Here is a 20,200-nt window from a genome sequence, read left to right on the forward strand (position 1 = left end):
TACTTGGTACTTACTGCGATTAAGGTTTGGGCACTGTATTATATATCCGTTAGGCATCAAGATGATTTTGACATCTTGCAAAATGCCCTATTTATAAAAAAGCACAAACAAAATAGGAGAGAATGAGCATAAGTCACAGCAAGACTCAAATTGAGAACATTAGTATTCATGGGGTTGGAGTCACTTTCAAATGGCTGAGACAATTCTCAACAGCCAATTTTATTTTTCCCAGGAATTCATTCAGGTTCTCAGTATGAGAGCAATGTTACCCGCAGTCTGTTTGGTTAAGTTGGACAACAGTAATTAATGGTTCCAACCTCATAAAAAGCCTTTGTTTAATTCTCAAGTCAGAAGCTATTGCCAGCACATTTGTTGTAAGACTTTTGTTGTTACAGTTTTCGTTATTAATCCATAAGAACACATGTCAGATGCCAATCAAATTTCAATCAAGTTTGAGGTGGGTGTTCACAGTTCACTGTGATGTGTTCCCTCATAACAGAATCAGAACATAGCCATCGTGTGAAATGCACAATGAAAAGGTTAATAATCCTAATAATTGAGTCACTAATTATAGAGCCATACAGCACAGAAATAGACCCTTCGGTCCAAACAGTCCATGCCAATCATTATCCCAAGCTAAACTAGTCCCACCTGCCTTCACTTGGCCCATATCCCTCCAAACATTTCTTGTTCATGTATTTATCCAAATGTCTTTTAAGTATTGTAACTATACCCACATCCATCACTTGCTCTGGAAGTTCATTCCACACACTAAGTACTTCTGTGTAAAACAATTGGCCCCTCATGTCTTTTTTAAATCTTTGTCCTTTCAGAAAGAACATAACTGTGACCTCCCATCTTGAAATCCCCCAACCTAGGGAAAACAAACACCTGCCATTTACCTTATCTATACCCCTATTATTTTGTAAACCTCTGTAAGGTCACCTCTCAACCTCCTACGCTCCAGTGTAAAAAGTCCCAACCTATCTAGCTTTATTTGGAAACTGCGAAAAAACTTGCAGATCTATGCACTCACACAAACCTAAGAGATACAGTAGGCCATTCAGCCCCTCAAGCCTGCCCTCCCATTCAATGCAATCATGGCTATCATTCATTTTGATGTTTTTTCTCATGCAATTCCCCACCTCCTATCATTGGTATATGGAAATCTGTCAGTGTCTATTTTTAACACTGCCCCTGGGAGGTTCAGAATTCCAAAGATTCACCACCCTCCTCATCTTAGGACTAAGTGGCTTCCCCCTTCACAAAACAAAGTGACCAGAGGGTATTAGGTATCCTAAATTAATCCAGTCCCATATCCCTCTAAATTCTCTGTTCATGTACCCATCCAGATGCCTTTTAAATGTTGTAATTGCACCAATACTTCCTCTCATATCTTATTCCATACACGCACCACCTCTGTGTGAAAATATTGCCCCTCAGGTCCCTTTTAAACCTTTCCTCTTTCACCTTCAATCTATGCCCTCTCGTTTTGAACTCCCTACTCTGGGAAAAAGACCTTGGTTATTCACCCTACCCATCCACCTCATGATTTTATAAACTTCTATAAGGTTACCACCCCTCAGCCTCTGAAGCTCTGGGGACAAAAGTCTATTCAGGTAGGCAAAGGTGAACACTGCAGATTCTGGAAACCAGAGTTCAGATTAGAGTGGTGCTGGAAAAGCACAGCAGGTCAGGCAGCATCCGAGGAGCAGGAAGATTGCTCCTCGGATGCTGCCTGACCTGCTGAGCTTTTCCAGCACCATTCTAATCGAAACAAAAGTCTATTCACCCTCTCCCTATTACTCAAACCCTCCAATCCCAGCAACATCTTGTAAATCTTCTCTGTACCTTCTCAAGTTTAGCAATATCCTTCCTATGGAAAGGTGACCAATATTGGATGCAATATTCTAAAAATGGCCTCATCAATGCCTTGTACAGATGCAACATGACATGTCAACTCCTATATTCAATGCATTGACCAATGAAGGCAAGTGTGCCAAATAGCTTCTTTACCACCCTGGTGATCTGCAACTCTACTTTCAAGGAACTATGCACCCGCAGCCCAAGGTCTCTTTTTTTTTTAAAGATATTTTTATTAGAAATTTAATATTTTGACAGATTTACAAAAATAAATAGAACTTTCAAGCACAAACATTAATATAAAAATAGATCTTAAATATATAATCATCAAAATTCAAAGGAATGATACTAAAGAAGAAAGAAAAACAATGAAACTCAGTTAACTACTAATCTAATCCACAATTATCCAGAGTGTATAGTTGAGTCACTTACATCCTTCAAACAAGAGAAAATGTTCTCTAATACACTCATAACAGTATAATAAAAAGGAAACTATTTCCAAACAATAAGAACAAAAAAAAAACATGTTTGAATGGAGATCCTCCCCCTTATTCTCAGGGGGCCTTACTTCCTTTCTAAAGGTCCACCATATCCTCTCCCAAACAGTGTCCCACCCTTGACCCGGGCGCTCCTTAATAGGATTTAGATATAATACCGAGCTAGAGTTAACAGTGAACGCCCCACCCCCACCCCTCCCCATCCATACCTGAGTATATCTGAGAGCATCAATGCCACGTACAAACACACATAACTATAAAATTACAACTCCAACAAATTACAGTTAAATATAATAACATAAAATAGCAAGGGAAGACAACCCTGCTCCCAGAAGCAAAAGTAAAGTAGAGTAAAGTATCCATTTCTCCCCACAGAGTGTGGAAGAGGCAAGCCAACATAAATTGTCTCTTACGATTTATTTAAACGAGTCTAAAAGTTCCTTAGCCTCTTCTGGTGATCTAAAATTATACTCAGATCCTTCGTGGTTAAAGCATAACGTCGCTGGGTAGCGTAAGGTGTATTGAATATTTAAGTTCCTTAGACATTTCTTCACCTCATCAAACGCCTTCCTCCTTCGTGCCAAAGCCGGGGAGAAGTCCTGAAATAACATAATCTTGGATCCTTCATGAATCATAGCTTTAGGATCCTTTCCAAGATTTCTGGAGGCATCCAGGAGTATCTGCCTCTCCCTATAACTCTGCAGCCGGAACAGGACCGGGCGTGGGCGCTGGTTTGGGCCAGATCCGCGTACTGCGACCCGGTAGGCCCACTCCACCCTTACCCGGTCAGTTTCAGCCCCCAGGTTTAAAAGCTGGGGCAGCCATCGCTCCAGAAATACTACTAACTGTCCCTTCTCTTCTTGTTCAGGGAGGCCCAGAAGACGGATATTCTTTCTCCGATTTCTATTATCCAGGTCATCCATGTAGATTTCAAAGGCCCGGACTCTCTGCTCCAGAGCTGGCGCCTGTTCTGCAGCTGTTTGTGCTGCAGCCTCGGAGGTCGTGGCCTTTAGCTCCGCCCCCTCCACTCGGCCCTGTAATTCCTCAATAGCCTGGCTGTGCTTTTGTAACTTTTCTTCGAATGCATTCCAGCACTGTCGGGACTCTACGATGAAATTGACGAGTGTCGTTTCCAGCCTGGCAATCATCTCTTCAAGGCCTGTTTTTACATCAGCTGCAGCCGGAGGAGGAGAGGAGGGTGGGGGAGGGGTCTTTGTTTTCTGAGAGCTGCGGGATCCCTTTGGTTTACTCATTATCCACTTAATATTAAACTGCTTAAATATAATAGTAAGCAGCTAATTAAGGTTAGAAAATTTTTTTGGGTGGTTTGGTAAGTGTGGTGGGGGTGAGTAACTCACTTTACCCAGGTTTTGGGAAGAGCTCTGTAAACTCAGACTTGCTGAGTCGCCGCCATCTTGGATCCCCCCCAAGGTCTCTTTGTTGGGCAACACTGCCCAGGGCTCTACCATTAACTGTATAAGTCCTGCCTTGGTTTGCCTGGCCAAAATGCAACACCTCACATTTATCTAAAATAAACTCCACCAGCCATTCCTTGGTCCATTGGCCCATCTGATCAAGATCTTTGTACTCTGAGATAATCTTTTTCACTTTCCACTATGCCACCTATTTTAGTATTTTCTGCAAACATCTAATCATGCCTCTTATATAAATGATTTGGATGTCAATATAAATGACAAAAAGCAGTGGATCCAGCACCATTCCTTGCGGCATACTGCTGGTCCCAGGCCTACAGTCTGAAAAGCAATCCTCTGTCATTAACCTCTGTCACCTGCCTTCAAGCCAGTTCTGTATCCAACTGGCACCTCCCCCGGATCCCATGTGATCTAACCTTTCCAACCAGTCAACCATGGGGAACCTTGTGAAATGTTTTGCTGAAGTCAATATAGACAACATCTACGTCTCTGCCTTAATCAATCTTCTTTGCCACTTCTTCAAAAAACTCAATCAAGTTAGCGAGGCATAATGGTTTGGATACAAAGCCATGCTGGCTATCCCAAATTAGTCCTTACCTTTCCAAATGCATGGAAATGCTGTCCCTCAGAATTCCCTCCAATTACCTAACCACCACTGATGTCAGAATTACCAGTCTATAGCTCCCTGGCCTTTCTTTACATCCTTTCTTAAACAATGGCACCACATTAGCCAATTTCCAGTCTTTGAGCACCTCACCAACTGCTGTCGATGATACAAACATAGACTAGACTATACTAGACTTACAGTGTGGAAACAGGCCCTTCGGCCCAACAAGTCCACACCGACCCGCCGAAGCGCAACCCACCCATACCCCTACATTACCCCTTACCTAACACTACGGGCAATTTAGCTTGGCCAATTCACCTGACCCGCACATCTTTGGACTGTGGGAGGAAACCGGAGCACCCGGAGGAAACCCACGCAGACACGGGGAGAACGTGCAAACTCCACACAGTCAGTCGCCTGAGTCGGGAATTGAACCCAGGTCTACAGGCGCTGTGAGGCAGCAGTGCTAACCACTGTGCCACCGTGCCGCCATAAACAGGCAGGAGGCTGGAAGAACACAGCAGGCCAGGCAGCATCCTGGAAAAGTCAATGTTTCTGGTGTAACCGTTCTTCAGGACAATACAAATATCTCAGCCACAAGATTCTGGAAAACACCTGATCAGGTTCTGGGTATTAATCTACCTTTAAGCATTTTAAGACCCCCAGCATCTCATCTTTTATATGAACTCTTTAAAAGACATCACTACTTATTTCCCCAGGTTTCCAAGCTTCCATCTCTTTCCCCACAGTAAATACTGACAAAAAATACTTCTTTAGCATCTCACCGATCTCTGGTGGTTCCACACGTTGGCTCATTACTCTTTTGCCCTTATTGTTCAACCGATGCGAGTGGATACTGGATTAATTGTTCATTTTAAATTAGAGATAGATACATTTTTGTTAAGCAAAGAGATTAATGGATATGGGCCAAAGCAGGTATATGGAGTTAGGCCACTGAATCACAGCCATCACCTCACTGAATGGAGGAACAGGAACGAGGGGCTGACTGGCCTACTCCTGTTCCTATGTTGCAAAACCAAACAATTTATTCACCGCTAGAACAAATGAATCTGCAATTATTTCCTAAATCAGTTCACAGTAAACTGCAATGCTGAATGTAAATGAAAAGCTTTCCAAACATTTGGCTGTGAAGGGAACAAGAAGTATTGTGCGGCAGATTATCCACCTTACAGCTGACAAAGGGGAAGAGAGGAAGTGGTAAAGTTATGCAACAGTCAACAGATGATTTGGCCTTTACAAATTACAGGAGCTGTAAATTAGACAGATTATGAATTCTTGACAAAAATTGGAACAAAGCCAATTCAGATTCACCAGGTTGCACACACACACACACACATACAGTTTCAAATACAATTATTCAAAAATAGCAATGCCTAATGAGCACCTGTTCTGGAAAAACAATCAGTCAAAGCAAGTTACACATTTTTGACATGAACTGCTATCTAAAAAAAAATATAATACCACAGATGCTGGAAATCTGAAACAGAAAATGTCGGAGAGACTTAACAAATCTGGCAGCATTTGATGAGAGAATAACAGAGTTAACATTTTAAGACCATAAGACATAGGAGTGGAAGTAAGGCCATTCGGCCCATCGAGTCCACTCCACCATTCAATCTTGGCTGATGGGCATTTCAACTCCACTTACCCGCAATCTCCCCATAGCCCTTAATTCCTCGAGACATCAAGAATCTATCAATCTCTGCCTTGAAGACATTTAGCGTCCCGGCCTCCACTGCACTCTGCAGCAATGAGTTCCACAGGCCCACCACTCTCTGGCTGAAGAAATGTCTCCGCATTTCTGTTCTGAATTGACCCCCTCTAATTCTAAGGCTGTGTCCATGGGTCCTAGTCTCTTCGCCCAACGGAAAAAATTTCCTAGCGTCCACCCTTTCCAAGCCATGTATTCTGGTATGATTGTTCTTCAGAACTTCCAAATTATTCCTTAGCCTAATTTGCTCAATTCATTTGAGCTAGCTCTGCTTTCTTTCTTTCTTAATTACCCTTGTTGGGGAGAATCTGCTATCGGGGTACCTACATTGGGGCTAGGGAGGGGAGCACCATTATTAAAGCAGACACTGTCAGATACCAGCTAAAACACAGCCATGTAAAGTAAACCCAGCCACTGCAGGACTGTCTGCCTGGGGCCACATTCCTGGGGGATTAGAACATGTCCGTCAGTTTCAGATCATCCTATTACACTCTCATTGTTAATAAAGGAAACCGGTAACTATCGGATAGTGTAAATCGCACCGATACTACACTTGATTGATAAAGTACTTGCTAATGCCTCCGCTGACGTCAAACTCATTCGGGTCCTATGTTAAATGATAATATCTGTATATTCAACTATGGAGAACTATTGTGAACGCCCAGACAGCCAGACGCATGGCAATGAGGAATCCCTTCCAACAATAAACTTTTAATATACAAGATCGGAAACTGCCGAACCCAGGATGTCTACCCATTGTTCGGCACAGCAGGAGTGGGACAGGTATCTCGGGGCAGCCAATAGAGACACTAATCCCTTCACAGACAGGTGAACCGACCAATGAAAGAGCCGAACAAGGGGAACCTGACCGGGAACTCGAGGAAGCGCGAAGTATAACTGCACCAGATCCGAAGGGAGAGACAGAACGCCTTCTCCAACGAATTGCATGCTTTTGAATTCGTTGTACAGTTTGCCAGTCTTGATTCTGTAATAAACGGTGTTTTTGCTCCAAACTCTAGCCGGTTTGATCTCTCCTTCCAACGAACACGTGGAGACGAGGCCATACGGTTTCCGTCTCAACAGATGGTGAGCCTGAACGTGGGAAGGGAAAGAGACGACCGCAAGTTGGCCACGTTGGCAGACCGGAGGGCAGACAAACTTTCGGCCGAACTTTTAAAAGGTGAGGAAGCGCCTGTTAAAGCAAAGACTTCCAGTAGGTAAATTTTTTCAGTTAGTCAGTCTTTGTCTGCTCCCTGATCCTCACCAACACAAATAGTACTTTTAAATCAGTTTGGCAGCAACGTTGCAGAGTCCATACTGGTAAGCTATTTTCTCACTTCTTCACTAATACCTGCCTGTTATCGCGGTACTGAAGTGACTAATTGATCCATGGCTAGCCTTAAGTTAATGCGCGCTTTTTGAGTCGACTTACTGCGTGGATTTCGGATCCTGGACGCAGCTTTTTGAGTTTGAGTTTTACGCGTGGATTTCGGATCCTGGACGCGGTTTTTTGAGTTAAGTTAATGCGTGGATTTCGGATCCTGGACGCAGCTTTTTGAGTTTGAGTTTTACGCGTGGATTTCGGATCCTGGACGCGGTTTTTGAGTTAAGTTAATGCGTGGATTTCGGATCCTGGACGCAGCTTTTTGAGTTTGAGTTTTACGCGTGGATTTCGGATCCTGGACGCGGTTTTTGAGTTAAGTTAATGCGTGGATTTCGGATCCTGGACGCAGCTTTTTGAGTTTGAGTTTTACGCGTGGATTTCGGATCCTGGACGCGGTTTTTGAGTTAAGTTAATGCGTGGATTTCGGATCCTGGATGAAGTTTTTGAGTTGAGTTAATACGTGAATTTTGGATCCTGAACGCAGTTTTTGAGTTGAGTTAAAGTGTGTTCTTCCCGGAGGTCACAAGTGGTTCCAGCAGCCCAATTTTCAGAGGTGCCAAAGTGCTCTGACGGGCAATTTTCAGAGGTGACAAAGTGCTCTGACGGCCAATTTTCGAAGGTAACAAGGTGCCCTGATGGACTGTCTTCAGAGGTAACGAAGGCTCTGACACGCGAGACGTCCAGTACTGCCCAATTTTCAGAGGTGACGAGGTGCTCTGACGGACAATTTTCAAAGGTAACAAGGTGCCCTGATGGACTGTCTTCAGAGGTAACGAAGGCTCTGACACACGAGACGTCCAGTGCTGCAGTAATTTTCTTCTGAATGGGGGATTTTGTCGGGCCCGACGCGCTAGTGGAGAAAAAACTCTGGGTCTGAGTTAAGGTACAGCGTGGCTTACGGAGCCTGGACGCTTTTTGAAATTAATTAATACAGCGCTGACCGCACTTCACTGATTGGATCCTTTCTCTTTTTAATAAGCACTTTAACTCTGACAACTATCGATAGACACACTTGCTGCTAGCATCCTAAGGGGACAGAGGACGGATCTCATCTCCTGGTTAGGGTTTACCTGCACAGGCGTTTGCCTTAGACCGGTTGTTAAGAGCAGAGATCTGCCACGCGAAGGTCAGGCTTTTGAAAAACGCTCTGTTTTTAAAGCGGTACCCACCAGGTGAGATCCGTCATGGGGGACTTGAACTTTGGACCACCGAAAATGACCCAATTTCGACCATTACGCCCCGGAGTGCCCTGGTGGCACCTCACGGTTGGCACAGACGTAACTTGGCATGCCCATTTATTACTGGACAGTGTAGCAGTGCACAAGACAGCACTGGATCAAGTGTTTAACCAAGCGCCCGCCCAAAAAGACCTGATATTGACGAGACTAAAAGAGACCTTCACAGATACGGCACTAATGACCAAGATTTTAAACAGCCTCCTACTCTTGCCGCAATATTCAGCGCGGCAAACAATAGCCCTAGGAAAACCCCCTACTGATTGGGCACCACTGACCGCTGATAAATCCCTGGGGTGGAAGACGAAACTGTTAGTCACATTCAACCCGCAGTGGCAAGGGGGCCACTGTACCTCCACCACAGCCCCAGTCATTTCGGACGCCCCTGCCAAACATGTCACTAAAACTAGGGACAAGGGACTGCGACAGGCTGAGACGAGAGTACGGACACACCGACAGTAAGCGTGGATTGGCATGTATGTGGATGAAAACCAGTGTGGGGCCGGCCCAGTGAGAGAGGGCGTGAGTGAGTGAGTGCAGTGATTTTTAACAGACGTGGCGAACGGAGGTGTCGCAACAAATGTTTCAACCCAGGACTCGGTGTACAGTGGACCGGCACCGACAGCCTGAGTGACGGACAGGGACCGTGGGAAGCCGCCCAGCAGCCGAAAGCAGTTTTACTGCTGTCGGAGTACGCGGCCTTTGCGGACTGTCCAGTATTCCTGACTGCCCTCAGCCACCCTCGGAGGCCACTGACCATGCTACTGAGCTGCCCATGCCTGTCCTTGGGGTGGTGAAATGGATGTCGCCATCTATTACTCAATGCAGCACGACTGGTTAGCCAATGACGGGTAAGATCCCTCGGGCGAGGGACAACCTAGGACAGGCACAGTCGCGCATTGACATCGGAACGCGTGGCCTCCGTTCGTCTCCATTTGATGAGATTTCTGCCTGCTTGCATCCGTGTCGGACGGTTGAACAGCACTGCTGCTCTCTGGAGCATACTGATCTACGGGACCACCGGGGCACACTACAGTTTCACACTGGGTTTCAGATCTCTAGCGGGTACCTAACTGCTGGTACCAGGCTGTTCCTACTCCCTTTCCAAACTTACAACGCCTATTTACATTTGCCGGCTCTTTGGACTACAGACTTGCGTTTACTAAATGACTTACTCATTCTAACGCACTCGCGTACATTTCGCCAGCTCTGAATGACTTGTTGCAATGCTTGTCTAATCCTGTGCTTTTCGTTATTTCTGCAGACACTGCCTCAATTACTTCAACTATTAGTTTAGCTTAGCATGCAGCTGTGACTATCTATTGCTTAACTGTGTAGCGGCGCGTTTTTCAGGGCACCCTTCATCCCCATATGACTGTCTCCTTAGAACCGGTGAGTCTGGTCGATACAACACCGGACACCGGTCGCCTCGTGGGGTTGCGTTCCTTACGGGATAAGGGGGTGTGGCCTCTTTCGAGGCCAAGGGAGGGAATGTTGGGGAGAATCTGCTATCGGGGTACCTACATTGGGGCTAGGGAGGGGAGCACCATTATTAAAGCAGACACTGTCAGATACCAGCTAAAACACAGCCATGTAAAGTAAACCCAGCCACTGCAGGACTGTCTGCCTGGGGCCACATTCCTGGGGGATTAGAACATGTCCGTCAGTTTCAGATCATCCTATTACACTCTCATTGTTAATAAAGGAAACTGGTAACTATCGGATAGTGTAAATCGCACCGATACTACACTTGATTGATAAAGTACTTGCTAATGCCTCCGCTGACGTCAAACTCATTCGGGTCCTATGTTAAATGATAATATCTGTATATTCAACTATGGAGAACTATTGTGAACGCCCAGACAGCCAGACGCATGGCAATGAGGAATCCCTTCCAACAATAAACTTTTAATATACAAGATCGGAAACTGCCGAACCCAGGATGTCTACCCATTGTTCGGCACAGCAGGAGTGGGACAGGTATCTCGGGGCAGCCAATAGAGACACTAATCCCTTCACAGACAGGTGAACCGACCAATGAAAGAGCCGAACAAGGGGAACCTGACCGGGAACTCGAGGAAGCGCGAAGTATAACTGCACCAGATCCGAAGGGAGAGACAGAACGCCTTCTCCAACGAATTGCATGCTTTTGAATTCGTTGTACAGTTTGCCAGTCTTGATTCTGTAATAAACGGTGTTTTTGCTCCAAACTCTAGCCGGTTTGATCTCTCCTTCCAACGAACACGTGGAGATGAGACCATACGGTTTCCGTCTCAACACCCTTTAAGTTAAAAATACTTGTCTCGGACCCATTGCTTTCTTCCCCAAACTGAATGTAAAATTTAATCATGTTATGATCACTGATACCTATGGGTCTCTTCATTGAGGTTATTAATTAATCCTATCTCATTGCACAGTACAACTTCAGTACAGCATGCTCTCTGGCTAACTCTGAAAGAAACTAACCTGAAAATATTCCATGAACTCCTGGTCTATGTTACTTTCTCCATCCCACCATCTGACTTTTCCAATCATGATGAAGATCTTCCACAATTAATTGCTGCATCTTTCTCACAATCTCCTCTTATTTCTTTCATTACGCTTAATCCTGTCTTGTAGTGACAGTTTGGGGACTTCCACATCACTTTTACAAGTGACATCTTGCCTTTAGCATTCTTTATCTCTACACAAACTGCTTTTACATCCCTCTTTACTGTGCTAATGCGATTAATAATTATCAGAGCTGCACACCTCCAGGCATTCCTATCCTCCCTTAATGTTATTTATCCTCCAGTTTTCAGAAGCCAATCTGTCATCCTTCAGCCATGTCTCTGTAATTGGTACCAGGCCATTCTTACTGATTTCTATTTGCGTCATCAGTTCATCTATCAGTTCATACATTCAGACACAGAGATTTAGTTTTGTGTTATTACTATGTTTGCATTCTCGAGCCTTATCTGTTGGCTTACTCTCTGATTTGTACTTTCGACTCCTTCCTGTCACAGTCTATCATTACCCATATCAATGCATTTCTCTCTTGCCTTGTCTCAGTTCTTCTCCTTCCAAAGGGGATCCCTCACCACTACTATAACCCTCATTACTTCTTGAATTACACAGATGACAAGAACACTGGCCCTTGCAGGGTTCAGGTGTAGATCGTTCTAACAGTACATCCCCCACTTTTTCCTGTGCTATTGCCAATATCCCACAAACCAAAGCCCACTTCCAAAAATCACCAGGCATTGAGTGACGCATTCATTCATTCTGATCGTATTTGCACTGTCAATTCGCACATGGTTCACAAAATAATCTAGCGATTGCTCCTTTTAATTTTCATCTTCTTAATTTGATGACACCTCAAACCACATGGCATCGACATCAACTTCACGATTTTCCTCATGTCTCCTCTTGCCACCTCATCCCAGATAGTCGGCGGCACGGTGGCACAGTGGTTAGCACTGCTGCCTCACAGTGCCTGAGACCGGGTTCAATTCTCCAGAGGCGACTGACTCTGTGGAGTTTGCACGTTCTCCCCGTGTCTGCGTGGGTTTCCTCCCACAGTCCAAAGATGTGCGGGTCAGGTGAATTGGCCATGCTAAATTGCCCGTAGTGTTAGGTAAGGGGTAAATGTAGGGGTATGGGTGGGTTGCGCTTCGGCGGGTCGGTGTGGACTTGTGTACAGTGTTTCCACACTGTAAGTAATCTAATCTACTCAGCCCTGCCCTCTTGACCTATCCATTTGCCTTCCCACCTATCCGGTCCACCTTACCCTCCAACCTATCACTATCACTCCCCCACCTGCTTCTACCTATTGCCTTCCCACCACCCCCACCTTCCTATTTATCTCTCAGACTCCTTCCCCCTCCACATTCCTGATGAGGGGTTGATTCTCCTGCTCCTCAGATACTGCCTAACCGGCTGTGTTTTTCCAGCGCCACACTTATCGACTCTGACTCTCCAGCATCTGCAGTCCTCACTTTCTGCTTAGCTTCACTGACTAACTGTGCAGAACCTCTTTCCTTGTCCAGCCTAAGTCACTGGTGACTCTTGTGGTCCAAGACAAGATATTTTCTCCTCTCATTCTGTAAGTTTCTCTCCAGCCCAGAGTTGTTGTTCCAAAGCGTAGGCAGGTAACACAGCCTCTGAACAGATGCCGTTTGCAGTGGAGAATAGAGTCAATGCCCCTCATTATACCAACCTCGACCAGCCCAGTTTGAAGTCTTTCCCCTATGTTAGTGAACATGCTGAACGAACTTCAAAGTAGTTGGACAACCGCACACCTACCCAATGGGTCTCCATATCGGTTTCACTCACAGTCAGATTTCCTTGTCCCTCACCATTAAACAATCAGACAACTTCCTGTCAATGCAATAACATCCAGGTAAGCCTCCCCCTCCCTGACGTGTTGCTGTGTTCACAGCCCAGCCTCCAGCACCATGGCTCTCAGCTACAGCACCTGCTGCCAAAAAGCATTTACTGAAAACATGTTTACCCCAGAACACACCGATACAGGCAAGTCACAAATAACGGGAGAGTGCACAGGCAATTTACAAGACTGGTTCGAGGAATGAGAAACTTCAGTTATGAGAATAGATTGGAGAGAACAAAGAACAAAGTACAATGCAGCACAGGAACAGGCCTGTGTCAATACATGATGCCATTCTAAGCTAAAAACATTTTTGCCTCTACACAGTCTGTGTCCCTCTATTCCCTGCCTGTCCATGTATTTGTCAAGATGCCTTTGAAAGATTGTTGTTGTATCCAAGCCCACCATCTCCTCTGGCAGCACATTCCAGGTACTTATCACCCTCTGTGCTTAAAAAAAATTGCCTCTCACATCTCCTTTAAACTTACCCCCTTTTACCTTAAAACCTATGCCCACTAGTAATTGACATTTCTACACTGGGAAAAAGATGCTAAGTATCCATTCTATCCATACCTCGCTTAATTTTGTAAAATTCTATCAGGTTGCTTCTTATCCTCTAACAATCAAGTGAAAACAAACCAATTTTCTCCAATTTCTCCAGATAACAACAATTTCCAAAACAGGAAACATTCTGGGAAAGCATTTATCTACTTTCTCCAAAGCCTTCACATCCTTCTGTCATTGTGGCAACCAGAACTGTACACAATATTCCAATGTGACCAAATTAAAGTTCAATACAGCTAGAACATTGTTTGCTCATTTTTATACTCTGTGATCCAACTGAGAAAGGCAAGCATGCCATATGCCTTCTTGACCATCTTATCCATTTGTGATGCCACTTTCAGGGAACTGTGAACCTGGACCTCGATCCCTCCATATCTTGATGCTCAGGGATCTGCCATTTACTATATTAAATGAAAAGCAAGCAAGTGTCCATCTAGAATTTGAACTCTGGATCTCAGTACTACAAACCCCCAAACAAAAATCACACCCATAGAACCAGAGAAAGCATGGACTGTCCTGTTTGGAAAGAAGGCAGCTGACAGGAGATTTGTTGGAGGTTTGCAAACTCATGGGTGGTTTAAAAAAAAAGATAGGGAGAGGCTGTTTCCACTCGAAAGAAAAAAAATATAACAAGAGGTCACAGATTTAAAATGATGCACAAATAAAGAAACAGTGATGGAAGGAAAAATGTCTTTTGCACAGCAAGTATAGAGTCTGGAATGTACAAGCTGGAAGTCTGGTGGAGGCAGGGTCAACTGAAGCAATCAAAAGGGGCTTGGATAATTATTGGATCGAAATTGTGTGCAGGGATGGGGGGGGGAGCAGGAAATTAGATCCAGCTCATAGAACCAATAGACTGATGATTTCCTTCTGCATTGTTAGACTTCTCTGATTTCCAGGAGCTCCCTGATACTGCAGCTGTCACACATCACCTTTCCTGCTATCCTTAACGTGTTTAGTTGGCCAGTTCATTAACTGTTATTTATTTCCCTTTTTTGATACATGATATTAACTTTCCCACCAATTCTTGTACTATTTCAAATCTTAGGAATAGAATAGAACTTAATCACTTACAGGTTTTCACCGTACAGCAAGCTGCCCACACACCCCCACCCTCCCCCCACCCCACCCCAACCCCCACCCCCAAAAGAGTAAGAACCAAGTAAGAATCAAATTATTTTTCAAATGCTGCCAATAAAAATCAAACCACTGGAGGTCCTGAGCATTTCCTCCCAAACGCAGAGATATTATTTTGCTCTCTAATATCTTTTCTTTCCATCTTGATTATTTTCTGCACATTTTCATGGCATGTTAAAGAGCTATGTACCTGAATCTTCCATTTCCATTGGACATCCATTGCATTTAAGTTCATTAAATACCCTGATTTATCTTTTGTTGGACCAAAATGGATAACCTCACACTTGTATAAATTAAAGCCCATCTGCCATAACTTTGCATATTCACCTAATTGATCCCAATTGATCACTATCCTGTTGAAATTTTATGCTATCACCAACGCTGTCTACAATATGGTCTGTTATGATACAGTGGTGAATCCCTTTGCTAATTAAACCAAACATCCAGAAGAGAGCACCTTGCCTCGAAATCTTTTAAAATATAAGTGACAAACTCCCAATATCCACTATTTAAAGAAAATAATATGTTATTCTTTAACTCTGAAAGTGAGCATTAAACAACAACTGTTCACAACTCTAAGCACTCCCCCTTTCTCTTAACTGCTCATTACCTGCCTCCAACATTGTAATAATACACTGTTCCCATAAAACTTACATTATAATTATATTAACTTAATTTCAAAACCATACAGAGGTTGTTTTCTGTGTGTCTGCCTTCTTCTGGATGAAGATCTCCCTGGGTCATCTTCTTTCTTTTTACTGTGAAGATGTTTCATATGAAAAGGTATTTTGACAGAGAGGGTTTCAATCTTTTGGGTCTTTCTCATTGGCAGTTACTTTCTCGATGCCAGTTACTCTGTCAATGGCAGTTACTGTGTCTGACTTTCAAACTGCCTGTCTTTTTATACCCCCAACATTGGACTGTCTCATTGGTTCAATGTTGACAAAAACAACAAATTCAAACTCGATTGGGTTTTAGGATCCTGGGGCAAAATTTAAACTGACTGGTTAAATTCAAATTGGTGCCAAAACAGCATTTCAAAGCCAAATATTACATATTTTCAAGTTTGCAGTATACTCTGGAAATGCTAGCTTGTCTTTTGACAGGTGCTTATTAGCTCTCAGTGCTAAACAGCATTCACTCTCTCTTAAAGATGTCGTACACACCTTCAACTTCATAACAGGCCCAATTTCTGTCATGAACAAATTTGGACATTTGATTTTTATGCTATTATCCAAACTGTTAAAGAATTTTGTAAAGAATTGAGGCCCCAACACAGCTCCCTGCATGGCACCACACCAATGAGTATAACAGAACTTAGAACATTACAGTACAGTACAGGTCATTCGGCCCTCAACGTTGCGCCAACCTGTGAAAATAATCTGATGCCAATCTAACATACACCATTCCATTATAATCTATATATATGTCCCATGCCCATTTTAATGCCCTTAACGTTGGTGAGTCTACTATTGTTAGAGGCAGGCAGTTCCATGCCACTACTAATCTGAGTGAAGAAACAATTCCTAATATCTGTCCTAAATCTAAAATCCCTTAATTTAAAGCTATGACCCCTCATGTTAGTTTTCATGATCTGAAGAAATGGGCTCTCACTGTCCACCTTATTTAACCCTGATTATCTTATACATCTCGATTAAGTCATCTCTCAACCTTCTTCCCCCCAACGAAAACAACCTCAGTTCCCTCAGCCTTTCCTTATAAGATCTCCCCTCCATGCCAGGCAGCATTCTAGCGGATCTCTTCTGAAGCCTTTCCAAAGCTTCCACATTCTTTCTGTAATGTGTTGACCTGAACTGCACACAATACTCCAGGTGCAGCCTTACCAGTGTCTTGTACAGCTGAAGCATGACCTCGTGGCTCCAAAACTCAATCTCCCGATCAATAAACACCAACACATCATATGCCTGCTTAACAACCCTATCAACCCAGGTGGCACCTTCCAGGGATTTATGCACCTGGACACCAAGATCTCTCTGTTCACCTACACTATCAAGAATTTTACTATTGCCCAGTACTTTGCATTCTTGTTATTTCTTCTGAAGTGAACTACCTCACATGTTTCCACATTAAACTTAATTTTTCACTTCTCAGCCCAGCTCTACATCTTATCTATGTCCCTCAGTAACCCATAACATCCTTCAGCACTATCCACAACTCTGCCTACCTTAGTATCACCTACAAATTTATTAACCCACCCTTCTACACCCACTTCTCAATCATTTATAAAAATGACAAACAGCAGTGGCCCCAAAACAGATCCCTGCGGCACACCACTGGTAATTGAGCTTCATGATGAACATTTCCCAACAACCACCACCACCCTCTGTCTTCTTTGAGCTAGCCAATTTCTGATCCAAACTGCTAAATCATCTTAAATCCCAAAACCATGTAGTTTGATCAATAGTCTACCATGTGGAACCTTATGAAATGCCTTACTGAAGTCAATATACACCACATCAACCACTTTACCTTCATCCACCTGTTTTGTCACCTTCTCAAAGAACTCAATAAAGGTTAGTGAGGCATGACCTACCCTTCTTGAAACAGTGTTGACTATCCATAATCAAATTATTCCTTTCCAGATGACTTAAACTCTGTCTCTTATAACCTTTTCCAACACCCTACCCTCAACCAAAGTAAGGCTCACTGGCCTATAATTAGCAGGGTTACCTCTACTCCCCTTTTTGAACAAAGGGGCAACATTTGCTCTCCTCCAGTCTTCTGGCACTACTCCTGTCAACAATGATGACATAAAGATAGAAAGTAAAGTGTCTGCAATCTCCCTGTCTTCCCAGAGATTCTGAGGATAATTCACATCTGGCCCAAGGGTCCTATCTATTTTCAGATCTTCCAAAATTGCTAAAACCTCATCTTTGTCAACCTCAATCCCATCTAATCTTGTAGCCTGTATCTCAGTTTTCTCACTAACATTGCCCTTTTCCAATGAGAATACTGATGAAAAGTATTCGTTAAGTGCTTCCCCAATGTTGTTAGATTCCACACACAACTTCCCACTACTGTTGAGACCTAATTCTGTGAAAGTCTCAATGGATATAACAGCAAAAATTTGAAATTGTATTTTCAGAGATGATTTGGCCGTATGTCTTGTGAAAGTTTCATCATTACTATAGAGACTTGCAGTATGTTGCAGCTGAGGAAAGTATACGTGAGAAGTATACAGTCATTTGTGCGAGGTGTACTTTATAGCATTATTCTGTGGTAAGTGGGAAACTCACTTTTCTAGGTCTATAACAAATCCAACAGTAGATGTACATAGAAAGCATCACTTTATTTATCTTCAGAGTCTTTTACACATAAAAGGTGAAGACCTCAGGCCCATTGCAATGATCCCAGTTGATGTTGCCCCTCAACAAGTCAGATCCCAGCCTGAAGTTTGGCTTGATAGATCATATTTTGCTTTATTTAGTTTCAGTGAGGTAGTGTTCCACTGAAACATAAAGTACATAATACTGCAAATTCAGGTTTAGAAATATAACAGAAGTTCATTATGCAAAATAAAATTAATTAGAATAAACCAAAGAATTACACAAATAATAAAAAACAATACTGTGAACACTAGGAATCTGAAAAAAATATTGAGAATGCTGGAGAAACTCAACAAGTCTGGCAGCATCCGTGGAGAGAGTAGGAGAGTTCATTTTTTTGGAGTCCAGTGACCTTTCTTCAGAAGTTCAGAGTTCTGAAGAACAGTCATAACTGATTGGAAATTCTGTTTCTGGTGAAGAGTCACTGGACCCAAAACATTAACTCCAATTTATCTCCACAACTGCTGCCAGACCTGCTGAGTTTCTCCAGCAATTTTGGTTTTTGAGTTTAGAATTTGTCAGCTCAACTTAACCACTTAAGGGTCTAATCAAACACTTCTGGTTTGGAACTTTTAAACAAAACACCTTACATTAAAAAGGTAACTTGTTTGCAACAAGTCAAAATTCTGTGCTCCTTTTCTCAAAATTGACTGTTTTACTCAGCTTCAGCTAAGAACCCCGCAGACCTGCTAAACTGAAACAAAAAGAAAGCTTTTACTTTTCCAAGGAATGGGTTTTCTCCTAATCAAATGAAAAATAAATCCCTGACCTTCCAAACTAGAACCTACTTAACACCTTGTTCATTGATAAAATTCTCCCAATGTTAAAAAGAAACATGACTTTCTCAGCAGTTATATTTTAATGATGTGTTTGAAAAGAATTCACCGTGGCTACAGGAATACTTGCAAGCTAATCATTAAACTCTTTCCAACACACAGATAACTAATATGCCACAAGCTCAAAACACAAAAGCCCAATCTATTTAAAATTAATGGTATTTACCTGGATATACAATTAGAGTCATAGGGCCATAGAGATGTACAGCATGGAAACAGACCATTCAGTCCAACCCTTGCTGATCAGATACCTCAACCCAATCTAGTCCCACCTGCCAGCACCCAGCCCAGATCCCTCCAAACCCTTCCTATTCATATACCCATCCAAATGCCTCTGAAATGTTGCAATTGTACCAGCCTCCACCACATCTTCTGGCAGCTCATTCCATACACATAGTCCCCTCTGCGTGAAAAAGTTGGCCCATAGGTCTCTTTTATTTATCCTATCCATGCCCCTCATAATTTTGTAAACCTGTATAAGGTCACCCCTCAGCCTCCGACACTCCAGGGAAAACAGCCCCAGCCTGTTCAGCCTTTCCCGATAGCTCAGATCCTCCAACCCTGGCAGCATCCTTATAAATCTGCACTGAACCCTTTCATGTTTCACAACATCTTTCCGGTAGGAAGGAGACCAGAAATGCACACAATATTCCAACAGTGGCCTAACCAATGTCCTGTACAGCCGCAACATGACCTCCCAACTTCTGTACTCAATACACTGACCAATAAAGGAAAGCATACCAAACGCTTTCTTCACTATCCTATCTACCTGCGACTCCACTTTCAAGGAGCTATGAAGCTGCACTCCAAGGTCTCTTTGTTCAGCAACACTCCCTAGGACCTTACCACACAACTTAGCTCACACTAAATACATTAATGAATATTGTGCAATATATCAATTAAGACCAAGTTATGTCGCAATACAGTAAATCTTTTTCTGCAGCATTCCTAACAATCAGGACTTAATTTTCAACAACTTTAAGTGAAACATAGTTTCCTATTGGAATCAATGTCAAAGCCAGAGATTGGTTTCCTTGGGCCTAAACGTCTGCAGAAATCTATGTACAAGTCACAATACTGTACCAACATGTGCAGCATTGGGTATTCCGAGCTGAAGTAACTTGTAAAATAAACCTCTGAATATAACATGAGATACTGCAGAGTTAAGTGGGATTAATGCTGAACTGTTATCCAGTGAT

At 43.2% G+C, this 20,200-nt stretch overlaps 1 protein-coding gene across 3 annotated transcripts in view; it reads right to left on the minus strand.

The window, feature by feature from the left end:
• The window catches only part of LOC132824275 (protein kinase C-binding protein NELL1-like), a 994,503-nt gene that overhangs the window by 872,550 nt on the left and 101,753 nt on the right, over positions 1-20,200 (minus strand). For all 3 annotated transcript variants that reach the window (XM_060838612.1, XM_060838613.1, XM_060838611.1), the window contains exon 6: positions 15-87. In XM_060838612.1, the coding sequence (XP_060694595.1) occupies positions 15-87 (73 nt within the window). The remainder of the gene's footprint in view (positions 1-14; positions 88-20,200) is intronic.

The sequence above is a fragment of the Hemiscyllium ocellatum genome, chromosome 18 (genome assembly GCF_020745735.1).
Source record: "Hemiscyllium ocellatum isolate sHemOce1 chromosome 18, sHemOce1.pat.X.cur, whole genome shotgun sequence".
Classification (NCBI taxonomy): Eukaryota; Metazoa; Chordata; class Chondrichthyes; order Orectolobiformes; family Hemiscylliidae; genus Hemiscyllium; species Hemiscyllium ocellatum.